At 64.6% G+C, this 11829-nt stretch overlaps 1 protein-coding gene across 1 annotated transcript; it reads right to left on the bottom strand.

Annotated features, from left to right (window-relative positions):
• Positions 1–2212: 2212 nt before the first annotated feature.
• On the bottom strand, positions 2213–6827 carry PRR29 (proline rich 29). The gene is made up of 6 exons (XM_048322919.1): positions 6710–6827; positions 6210–6327; positions 4198–4313; positions 3307–3443; positions 3113–3180; positions 2213–2568 (listed from the first exon to the last, which is right to left on the bottom strand). Exons 1-6 carry the CDS (start codon positions 6785–6787, stop codon positions 2537–2539), a joined length of 549 nt encoding a protein of 182 aa, XP_048178876.1. The 5' UTR covers positions 6788–6827; the 3' UTR covers positions 2213–2536.
• Positions 6828–11829: the final 5002 nt, after the last annotated feature.

Raw genomic sequence — 11829 nt, 5'->3', positions numbered from 1 at the left:
GCGGGGAGAGCAGCACCAGCGCTCCCAGCCCCGCTCAGTCCGGGCAGCAGGAGCTCCTCTGCCCTCCCCTCCCAGGGCCCAGCGTCTGTCCCCAAGGTCCCCACAGCGCCTGGGGGCCGAGCTATGCCAGCCCCCGCTGCTAGCCCTTGGCCCAGTTGGCAGCCAGGGGCTGTGTGCAGGAGGTGTTTTCGCAGTGCAATTAGCACAGGCTGTAATTAACCTCTCCTCCTGCTCCGGTGCCTCGCACTGCGCACACAGGATCCAGGCCGGCCCCCTGAAATCTCCGGCCTTGCTTTTGGACACCAAGTTCTCGTCCCAGCAGGGACACCGGGCTGGTGCCAGCCCCCAGCAGCCTCTCCCAGCCCCGCTGGTCCATGGCCCAAATCAGGGAATCACAGAATTCCAGGATGGTTTGGGTGGGAAGGACCTCAGAGCCCCTCCAGTGCCACCCCTGCCCTGGCAGGGACACCTTCCACTGTCCCAGGCTGCTCCCAGCCCCAATGTCCAGCCTGGCCTGGGCACTGCCAGGGCTGGGGAAGGAGGGACATCCCTGTGCTGCTGCCCGGAGCCATCGGGTCAGTCCTGACCCCAGTAAGGAGCTGGGAGCAGCGAGATCCCCTCGTGCCTCCCCAAAACAGCCCCAGCGGGGGCTCCGGGGGTCTCCAGTCCCCCCTGGCCGCTCCTGGGGAGGTGTCACATCCCCTGGGACATCCCAGCCCTCCTGCCCCCCACCCCCCCAGCAGGACCTGCCCTCAGCCCAGCCATCGCTGGCCCCGCTGTGCCCAGCTGCTCTTCCCACCCACGCCTTCCCCGGCCCCTGCAGGTGACAGAGATGTCCCCAGGCTCTGGCCATGCTGGAGGGTGCCCCAGTTTGACCAGTAACCCCAGGGTTACGTCCAGCAGGGGTGTTGCAATGCCCATCGATTGCTTCACCCTCCCATTCCTCTCATTATTCTCATATTAAAGCCAAGATTGGGTCACATCTCGAGCCCACCCTTCCTGTCCAGCCCATCCCAGGTGACTCCTCACCTCCTCCTTCCCATTCTGTGTCCGTGTGGGCACCTTTGGGCACCAGCCTGGCCTCCCATCCCTCCCAACAAACCCAGCTTTGCCCTTGGATGGCTCCTCCAGTCCCTCCCAGCTGGAGGAGTTGGACCTTCCTCAGGGAATGCACTGTGCCTCTGCTGCTCCACACCTGGGAGCTGCTCCAGGAGCCAGGCTGGGGGAGATCTGCCCGTTCAGAGCACAGGGAGGCTAAATCCTGCCTTCCAGGGGCACAGGAGGGGCAGGGCAGCCCAAGGAGGGGTTTGAGGTGCCCTTCTGCATCCTCTGAGCTCCAGACCACCGGGCTGAGCTCTCCTGCCAGGAACTCTGCTCCAGGGAAAAGCCTGGAACCCCCTAGGGCAGAGCAGAGCAGGGCTGGTGACCCTCCGTGGGGCTGGGGAGGTGGCACAGGCAGGGGACAGCTCCCGGCACCCCAAAGCCTCCACTGCCCTCCTCCTCCTGCTGCCTGTGGAGCAGAGGGGTCGCTGGATCCCGGGAATCTCCGCGATTTCCTCTTTCGGGCCGCTCTCCCAACCACGGCCCCACCGAGATCCTGCTCTCGCTGTGCTCAGCCAGGAGATCCCACCCTGGAGCTTCCAGCACCAGCCCCAGCACCCCAGGCACTGATAGACCCCCCCCCAACACCCCCCCAGCACCCCCAGGCACTGACAGATCCTCCCCAGACCCCTTCTGACCCCCCGGCACCCCCCAGGCACTGACAGATCCCCCCCAACACCCCCTCAGCAACCCCCAGGCACTGACAGATCCTCCCCAGACTCCTCCTGACCCCCCCCCCCCCCCCCCAGCGCCCCCAGGCACTGACAGATCCTCCCCAGACCCCTCCTGACCCCCCGGCACCCCTCAGGCACTGACAGCCCCCCAACACCCCCCCTCCAGCACCCCCAGGCACTGACAGATCCCTCCCAGACCCCTCCTGACCCCCCCAGCACCCCCCAGGCACTGACAGACCCCCCCAACACCCCCTCAGCAACCCCCAGGCACTGACAGACCCCTCCAGCATCCCCCCGACTCCCCCCAGCACCCCTCAAGTTCTGACAAACCCCCCAGGACCCCTCTCATCACCCCGGCAGCCCCCAAGCACTCACAGACCGCCCCCCCCCCCAGCCCCGAGGGAGCCGCTGCCCTCAGGCACGGAGCCACCAGCCCGTGTAATTACAGGCGCTTAATTAGCGACAGCAGGGTGCTCTCTTAACAAAGCCAGTTAATCGCAGGCGATGCTGCACAGGGGGCTGGAGGGGCTGGCACCACCTGCACTGGGGACATCCCCCTGTGCCCGCCCCCGGGCACACAGCACAGCCCGTGCCAGCCCGGCCCCGCGGCTCGGCAGTGCCCAGCTGGGAGCGGGGGGGCACCGGGGTTGTTGACAGGGCTGGGACACCCCTGCCCTGGGGGGCTCACGGGGGGAAACCACCCCAAAAGATGGGAGTCGTGGAGCGTCCATCCGGGATCTTTGGGATCGGGGGTGCCGAGCTCACGGCCTCCGCTCCTCCGCGCTGTAGAACTCTGTGGGACAAGGGGGCGTGCCGGGGGTTCCAGCCATGGGATGGGATCCGTGGGGTGGGATGGGATGGGATGGGATGGGGATGGGGATGGGATGGGATGGGATGGGATGGGGATGGGATGGGATCCATGGGGTGGGATCCATGGGGTGGGATCCATGGGGTGGGATCCATGGGGTGGGATGGGATGGGATCCATGTGATGGGATGGGATCCATGGGATGGGGTGGGATGGGATGGGATCCATGGGATGGGATGGAATGGGATCCATGGGATGGCATGGGATGGGATCCGTGGGGTGGGATGGGATCCATGGGGCGGGATGGGATGGGATGGGATCCATGGGATGGGATGGAATGGGATCCATGGGATGGGATGGGATGGGATGGGATGGGATCCGTGGGATGGGATGGGATGGGATGGGATCCGTGGGGTGGGATGGGATGGAGACAGGGAGAAGGGAAGCTCAGCATGGGGAGATGGAAGCTGGAGGGAAAGCTGTTCCTGTCTATGGGGCTATGGGGGCGATGGCCCCCATGGTGACCTTACCCGCTGCTGGGGGGACGCCGGGTCCCACTGTCCCAGTGGCGCTGGGGGGCGGCGGGGGGGGCACAGCTCTGCTGGAGCGGAGCAGGGACAGGTGAGCGATGCAGTGACGGTGTCCCTATGTCCCCGCTGCGGCTGGCAGCGCTGCCACGCCGAGGCCAGCGTGTGGCAGGTGGCACCGAGCCCCCGTCACTCACCGCTCGTCCCCAGGTGAGGAGCGCAGGAACCGCACGGGCACCGGAGCCGGGCCGGGAGCAGGACCGGGGTAGGGGATGTAGTGATGGTGGAACACCACGGCCTCCTCCTCCTCGCCCTGCGAGGGCCCCGCCGGCGCCTGCGGGGAGGGGCAAGGGCAGGAGGGACAAGGGCAGGGCTGGGCCGGCCCCGGGGCTCCCGGAGCGCCGCTGCCCAGGGGTCACCCCCGGCTGCTCCCCTGGCTGGGCTCGGTGCCACACAAAGCCCCGGGGGCAGGGGGGGTGGCGGCCCCGCAGGTGGGACCGAACCGCCGCGGGAAGAGCCTGTTTGGTGCGCCCGGGAGCCGTCTGAGCCGGCCCTGCGCTGGTGGCACTGCGGGGCAGGGGGCAGTGCCAGGCGGTGCCAGCTGGCAGCGAGCTCGGCCCTGCCCCGGGAGCAGCGCTGCTCCCCCCAGGAGATGAGTTGCATGGTTAAATGCCAGCCCCTGCCTGAGGGGCTGTGCTTCCAGAGGGCCCCGGCCCTTCCCAGCTGGGCTGAACCTCGGCCCAAGGGCCTGGACGGGGTCTGAGCTGTCCCAGCTGGGGCTCCAACCACGGCCGAGAGCCCCAAACCCCAAAGGGCTGCACTGAGCTGGGCTGGGACCCCCCAGGTGCTGCACCCAGAGGGTCCCAAAGCGGGATGTGGGGATCCCGCTCTCCTGGACAGCCTTGGGAAGGTCCCTCTGCCCCCTCTTTGGTCCCTTTGCCCCCTCTTTGGGTCCCTCTGCCCCCTCTTTGGGTCCCTCTGCCCCCTCTTTGGTCCCTCTGCCCCTTCTTTGGGTCCCTTTGCCCCCTCTTTGGGTCTCTCTGCCCCCTCTTTGGTCCCTCTGCCCACCCAGCCCCCCTGAGGCTCACCTGGGCAGGGGCTGGGGCTGGCCCCACGCCGGGGGATGTCAGAGCTGCCACGGCCAGGCCGTGCATCAGCAGCTGGTGCATTTGGGAGCTCTGAATCAGCATCAACTCCACCAGATCTGCCGGAGAATTGGAGATTCTGCATCAGAGAGGGAGCAGGTGGAGGGTAGGAGGGCACAGCCCGGGCTGAGTGCCTGGGATGGGGCGGCCCCGGGGCTCCTCCCTGTTCCCAAGCAGTGGGAGCAAAGCCAGACTTCCCCCACGCCCATCTGGAAGCCCCGGGTGATGTTTAAAAATTATTTGGCTTGGATAAAGCTCGAAATTTGCCAAATTTGAGCCTTTTCTTCCCTGCAAATGTGACTGAACATCTGGGCTGGCTCACACGGGGTGGTTACTGGGGCTGGAGGCACCAGACTTTCCACCCATTCCGGGGAGAATTCTTCCAGCCCTGGAAGTGCTCAGGGGCTTGGGAAGCGCCTGCCCTGGCACCAGCTGGCAGAGGCAGTGACCTTGGGTGGCACTGAGCATGCCAGGGTCAGCTCTGCTCTGTGCACAGGGGCTCAGAGCCCCCCGAAGGGGCAGGAGCTGGGGCTGGACCACTGGGGGTGATCCCTGGATCCCAATCCCCACTCCTGGGAGCTGGATCCAGGGGAGGAGCAGGGTGGGGATGCTCAGAGCCTCCTCCACCCCTGCCTGGCTCCACAGGAGGAGCTGGCCCAGGGCAGTGTCCCTGTCCCCTCGGCTGGGTGGCCACACTGGGGGTGGCTGCTGAGGCCAATCCCCACAGAGGAAACACCAAATCTGGCTCTGCATCCCCAAAAAGCATCCCCATTTTCTGCAGGTGTGAAATCCCCCTGGAAAATTCCCATAAATCTGTTGGATTCCCCCGAGATCCTGTTGGCTTCATCCACCCAGGGCAGCTGGGGCTGCCCCTGGATCCCTGGCAGTGTCCCAGGCCAGGCTGGATGACACCTGGAGCACCCAGGACAGTGGGAGGTGTCCCTGCCAGGGCAGGGCTGGCACTGGAGGGGCTTTGAGGTCCCTTCCCACCCAAACCATTCTGGGATTCCCTGGTTCCATGACCTGGAGCTGGGGTAAAGAAGGGTTTGGACCTTCCCATACCCAATGTGCCGGATCCCCAGAGGCTCCAGAGCTGCAAGGCTGGGCCCCCAGGACACCAGGAGGTGGCTGACCCTCAAGCAGGAGCATCCCAGCACATCCTGGGACTCTGCTGAGCCGGATCCAGGAGCATCCCAGCAGCCAGGAATTGAACCGGGCTGGGACACGGAGCGCTGGCAGCTCTGAGTGGATCCCACCCGTCCCACAGGGGCCAGGCTGGGGCTCTCTTTCCTTTCCACGCTGATTTTCAGCATCATTTTTCCTCCCCGGATTTTTAAGGGCAGCTCCACCTTCCCCCTCCCCACAGCACGAGGTCACTTTGCCCATGGTGTGTCCCTGGTGACCCCAGACCCTGTCCCTGCTGTCCCCAGTGACCACAGCCCCTGTCCCTGCTGTCCCTGGTGACCCCAGCCCCTGTCCCTGGTGACCACAGCCCCTGTCCCTGCTGTCCCCAGTGACCCAAACCCCTGTCCCTGCTGTCGCCCCTCAGCCCAGATTGCTGCAGCCTGGGGGGGCACAAAGTTGGGTGAAGCCCCTCTGGACACAGCCCAGGGTTCCAATCCCCCCTCGCAGTCCCAAGGAGCCCGTGGCACCCCGCCTTTCCCTGGGGATGCCCACAGGAAATGGAGTTTTGGAGAACAAAATCGGGTGAATTAAAAAAAAAAAAAAAAAAAAAAAAAAATCCAGCCCCAAACTGTTCCCCGGGAGCATCTTGGAGCCCAGACTCGGTAAAACCCCCCAAAATCCTATCCCGTGGGGCCGAACTCCATCCAAGGACGGGATGGACGTTCCGAGTGTGGCTCAGCCCCCTCTCACCCTGGAAAAGGCTGGGAAAGAGAAGCGGCTGAAGCCAGGCCGGGTTTAGCGCTGCCCTCTCCCCGCCCTGCCCCACGCACCTCCCCGGCCGGGCGGGGGTCCCGCGGGGGCGGCCCCGGGCCCCGGGAGCTGCTGGAGGATCAGAACCGGCGGCCTCGACACGGGGGCGGCTCCGGGGGGGGATCCCACGGAGCGGAGCTGGAAGGAAAAACCCGGGATTGCAAATTCCTGGGGCGGGAGAGGACAGAGGGGACAGGGCTGGTGGCAGGAGGGAGGGGACAGGGGTGGTGGCAGGAGGAGCAGGGGGCCCGGGGGGAGCAGGACGCGAGCCCTGGAGAAGGGAATGGTCGCTCTCCCCTGGTTTACCCGGGGACACCGCCCTCCCATCCTGGGTGACTTCCAGACCCGGAGAGTCCCCACCTCGGGGGACACGTCCCTGTGCCGGGATGGCCGCTCGGGGTCTGCAGGGTGCCCCAGTGCGCACCCAAGTCCCCGAGCCCAACCTCTCTCCCCTCCCGCCCCGTCCCATCTCCCACCCTCATCCCACAAACCCAGAAGCAGGAGCGCTCCCGGGGCTCACCCCGTGTGGGACGAGGAAGGTCCCGGCTGGGGGGTCCCCCCAGAGCCCGCGGGGGTCCCCGGCTGCTCCCCCCTCCATGGTTCGGGTGCGAGGGGAGCGGAGCTGCGGGGAGCCGGGATCGTCTCCAGGGCTCCTGGGAGAAACAAACCCTGCCCGGAGGGAGGCCCGGCCGGGCCAGGAATGTCCCCGGGCTGGTTTTCCCGGCAGGAAATCCCCGGGAAAGGTGCTGGGGATACCGGACTGGGGTGTCCGTGTGTCCCCTCGGGGCTGGGCCGTGTCCCCGACCCTGTGCCTCGTGGGGGTGGGGGGGGGGGGGGGAGGGGGTGGAAGGAGCAGTTAATGGGATCTGAGCCTCATTAGGGAATGGGAGGGGCGTTGGGTTAATGAAGTCTCCTCAAAATTGGGGATGCGACCCTCAAAGTCTCCCCTAAAATTTGGACGGTGACTCCAGAGACCTCCAAAATTCTCAACAAAAACTGGGGTTGGGAACCACAGAAACCTCCTCAAAATCTCCCCAAAATTGGGGATGGGATCCCCAGAGACCCCCTCCCAGAATATGGGTAGGAACCCTCAAAAGTCTCCCCAAAATTGGGGGTGCGTCCCCCTGGGACCCCCGTAAAATTGGGGATGGAATCATCAAACACCTCCCCTAATACCGGGGACGGCACTTTTGGGAACCCCCAAAAGCCTCCCCAGAACTGGGGATGGGACCCCTAAAATCTCCCCACTGCCGAGGATGGGACCCCCGGAGACCGCCCCCAGAATACGGGTGGTGACCCCGAGACCCCCACCCTGGGGCTGGTCCCCGGGATGTCGCTGAGCCTCGGTGCCAGGGGTGCCCAGGCTGTCCGTGCCACCGTGCCAGGCGCCGTGGGGCTGTCCCGCAGCTCCTGCGCGGCGTCCCCCTGGATGAGCGACCACGACATTCCCCACGGAAACCCGGGAATGTGCCGGCAGCAGAGCCTGGCTCAGCCTGCTGCTGGAGCCTCCCCAAAATTTGGGATGAGATCCTCAGAACCCCCACCCTGCCCCCCCCCCCCCCAAAAAAAACAACCTGAGGATGGGACGTCCAAACGTCTTCCCGAAAATTTGGGTGGGAACCCCAGAGGCCCCGAAAAGTCCTCCCAAAATTGCGGGTGGGAACCACAGAGCTCGTCCCCAAAATGTCCCCGAAACTGGGGATGGGACCCCCGGAGACCCCTGCCGCGGGTCTTTCCCAGGATATTCCCAAGAGGATTCGTGCCCAGCAGGGCACAGCCGGCTCCTGTTTCCCCCCGGCAGAGAGCTCAGCGTGTCCCAGCTCATCCCAGGAAATCTCGGGAATGGGGAATCTGCAGAAAACATTGAATTCCAGCAAAATCCACTTTGTCCGCCCAGAGACCGCAACCGATGCCAGCCCCCCGGCCTCAGGCGCCTCCTCTCCGCCTCCCCCAGCAGCGCTTCCCGGGCTGCTCCTCCGGGAGATTTCCATGGATATCCCATCCCAGATCTGCCGTGCTCCGGCAGCGCCGGTGTGGGAGCTTTTCCCAGGGTTCCAGCGCGTGGCCAGCTCTGCTTGGAACGGATCTCTCCCAAAACTCTCGTTCTGCCCCAGAGCGGCACCGGAGACCCCCCAAACTCCAGGGAGGAGCTCCGAGCCCGGCTGCCTCAGCCCCCCAGCCCTTGGCTCCAGTCCGGGCTATTTTCTGCTTGATTGGATTTTCCTCTGTGTTCCTCATTTTCCCAACCCCCTCTGGATTGCTTTTCTGCCTTTTGTTATCATCCTAAATTCCCATTATTTGCCCATTTAATTACTGTGCTGCTTCCTGCCCGTTTTGGCAGAGCCCGGCTGGGCTGATCCCGATCTTCTCTCCCCTCAGGAGGGATTCAAACACCGGGATGAGGGGTCTGAGGGAGCCTCGTGCCAGGGGTGGGACATGAAGGGTGACAGGGACCTGCTCAGAATGTCCTCAGCCCCCCCCAGGGCAGCCTGAGACCCTCGGGGGGGGGGGGGGGGGTCATTATTGAAAGAGGGGAGGGGAGAAGGAGAAGGAGAAATGGGAATTTGGGAAGTTTTCTGGAGCCAAAGCAAGCACCACCAAGGCTGGGCCCAAGTGTGTTGTGCAGCAGGGCCGGGCTCAGGCTGGGCTCGGCTCTGAGCTGTGCCTGGCTCCCGCCTGTCCCCTGTCCCTTTTCAATGCCCCCAGAACATCCCATCAGCCCAGCTCCCAAACCTCTTCAAAGCTCAGGGTCACGGAATTGGGGCTGCAGGTCAGGGTGGGCACAGTCCAGGGCAGGAGCTCTCCTGGCCCTCTGGAGGAGCAGGAGGAGGAGCAGGAGGAGGAGCAGGGGGATCCACGGCCAGAAGGATCCGAGTGGCAGGACAGGAACTGGCCAGGAAAGCAGAGCCTGGGCACAGGGAAGTGCCAACATCGAGGCAGCTGGGATGGGGACAAAGGCAGCTGGGATGGGGACAAAGGCAGCTGTGCTGTCCCCAGGACACCGCCCGGGTCACCTCTCCTAGGTAGAAACGATGCTCCAGCCGGAGGTGCCACCTCTGCTGCCCCCCTCATCTGAGGGACCCACACTGGGAACGGCGGCAGCCCTGCACCGGTTTGTGTTCCCACCTCGGAGCGACTGGTGGGACACATGAAACATCCACTGGGAAAACCCAGGCGAGATCTGGGAAAGCCCAGCGGGGATCAGAGGATTCCAGCTGTCCCCTGGAAGAGCCACCCAATCCCAGGATGAGCCGTGTGCCAAGGACACCCCGAGGATGCCCAGCAGGTGATTTGCTCCCTTTGGAAGCTCTGGAACCCCTCTCTCACAGCAGCTCTGGGATTTCCTCTTCTGGAAAGCCTCCAAGTCTCCCCCTGCAGCCACCCCAGGGCCGGGATCTCAGCTCCGGCCCTGCTCAGGCACCGGGTGGCTCCCACCACGAATTTTGTTTTTCAGGACCAAGGCCTTGGAACGGGGTCAGTCCCCGGGGACCAGGAGGGACAAGGACCCTCTGCCACCCCTTGGGCCGTGTGGGTGCTGCTCCAGCTGCTGGAATGGGATCAGCCGGATCCAGCCCCTCTCTGCAGGGCATCAACAAACTTTGGCAAAGTAAGAGAGCAGAGGCAGGCAGGGCACGGTGGCCGGTCCGACCGGGAGCACCGGGAGGGTGAGGAATGGAGCCGGGATGAGCCGTGCTCTGACACGGCGGCAGTGACACCCAGAGCTGCCCTGGAGGTGACAGCACATCCCTTGTGGACTTCCCTTCCCGAGAAACCACCCGGAGCCAGAGAGATTCCCAAAGTGAGGAAACCCCGGCAGGATCAGCAGCCACGCCCAAGAGCCGGCGAAGGTGAGGAAAGCACCGCTGAGGCAACACATCCCCCCAGCCCCTGCTGCCTCCCAGGAGCTGCAAAAACAGTCCCAGACCAGTCCCAAACCAGTCCCAGACCAGTCCCAGACCAGTCCCAGACCAGTTTGTCACTGCGCACGGGGACAAACCCCGGCCACGGGCGGCAGTGTGGGAGCTGCGGTCCCCGGGCTGTCCCCATCCCGCTGTGGCACCCAGGACACGCCTCCGGGGACGCTCCGTGTGTCCGGGACCGTGAACGGGTTTAAGCTCCTCATTTTGAACGAGAACTACAAAAATCCCCTTTCCAGGAGCTCTCACGCTGCCCGTGCTTTGATCTTCATCGTCCCCAAGCTGTCACCCAGCCATCGAGGGCTCCTCTTCCTCCGAATTTCCCTTCCCAGACTTGTTTCCTCGCACGGAGCCCAAAATCCAGGCAGGGGCAGCCGGAGCGGGGCGTGGACCCCACTGGGCTGTCACAGCACAGTCGGTGATCCCAGCCCTCCCTCACAGAGCAGGAAGATTCCTGTCAGTGCCTTCCTCTGCTTTGGGAACGCCGAGTCACCCCCAGCTCCCGGCGGGACGGGTGGGAACGCCCGCGGGGCAGCCCCTGGGGACATTCCCTGGGGACCCGGCAGAGACACAATCGGCACACAGGGGCCGTGCTGCCACACGGCAGCCCGGGGCAAATCCTCCTGTCCTGTCCTGTCCTGTCCTATCCTATCCTATCCTATCCTATCCTATCCTATCCTATCCTATCCTATCCTATCCTATCCTCTCCTCTCCTGTCCTGTCCTGTCCTATCCTGTCCTGTCCTGTCCCCTCCGCCGGTCACCGCTGTCCCTGTCACTGTCGCATGGAGGGACGCAGCCACCGCATACGGGACGGCCCGGTGGGAGCCCAGAGCTCCTCATTTCTTTCCCCCTGGCTCCTGCCAAAGGGGACAATGAGCCGAGGCCAGCAGGGCTGGGCAGGTTGCCCCAGCGGGAAGGGGGGTCAGGCCAGCAGCGCCTGTCCCAGCTCTTCCTCGGTGCGGGAAGATCGGGAGCAGCTCGGGAATGTGAGGGTTGGGAATCACCCGAAGGACCCCAGGGCTCTCCATCCTCCTGGGAAAGGGGAGAGGGGTTCCCACCCCGCAGCGAGGCTGTCCCGATTTCCTCTGGCGTTGCCACCAGCCCGGCCACCTCCCAAGCTGGGGACAAACCCCGCAGCCCAAATTGGCCTTGTGGGGACACCGGGGGTACCTGGAGGTCACCCCCACCCCAAAGCAGCCCCCGCGGGGCGGGTGCCGGTGGAGGGCACGGGGTTCTTGCTGCAGGGACGCTTTAATTCGGGTTTAATTCGGGTTTAATTCGGGCTTTAGGTTCCGTCCCAAGTGCTTATGGGCCGCTGGACAATTAGATGGTTAATTAGGGTGGTTCTATTTGAGATGTTAATGAGCCCGGCCCGGCCGCGGCAGCTTTGGTGTCAGCCTAACCCCGGGCTCAGCCTTTGCCTCCTCACTGCGGCAAGCGAGGGCTCGGAATTCCCGCGGGCCCGCTTCTCCCACCCGCGGCTTTTAGGGTGATCCCATTTACAGAGAAATTCTCAAGGAGACCCCCCCCAAAACGGAGAATGGGACCCCCAGAGACTCCCCCGAAGTTGGGAATGGGACCCCTAAGCTCTCCTCAAAATTGGGGATGGGACACTCAAAGTCTCCCCTGAACTGGGGATTGGACTCCCAGAAGCCCCCCCCCAAAACTGGAGATGGGATCCCCCAAACTTCTCCAATAATATTGGGAATGGGTCTCCAAGA

The sequence above is a fragment of the Corvus hawaiiensis genome, chromosome 1 (genome assembly GCF_020740725.1).
Source record: "Corvus hawaiiensis isolate bCorHaw1 chromosome 1, bCorHaw1.pri.cur, whole genome shotgun sequence".
NCBI classification, from domain to species: Eukaryota; Metazoa; Chordata; class Aves; order Passeriformes; family Corvidae; genus Corvus; species Corvus hawaiiensis.
The sequence above is the reverse complement of the archived record's forward strand: the minus strand, read 5'-3'. Positions and strand labels throughout refer to the sequence as shown.

Bases quoted from the DNA above. Each gene is read 5' to 3' on its own strand.
- PRR29 (XM_048322919.1), bottom strand. From the start codon at position 6,787: ATGGAGGGGGGAGCAGCCGGGGACCCCCGCGGGCTCTGGGGGGACCCC. The intron at 6,328-6,709 runs GTGAGCCCCGGG...TTTTCCTTCCAG, and splicing joins CCTTCCTCGTCCCACACGGG to CTCCGCTCCGTGGGATCCCC. The intron at 3,444-4,197 runs GTGAGCCTCAGG...CCCTCCCCGCAG, and splicing joins CAGCCCCAGCCCCTGCCCAG to GCGCCGGCGGGGCCCTCGCA.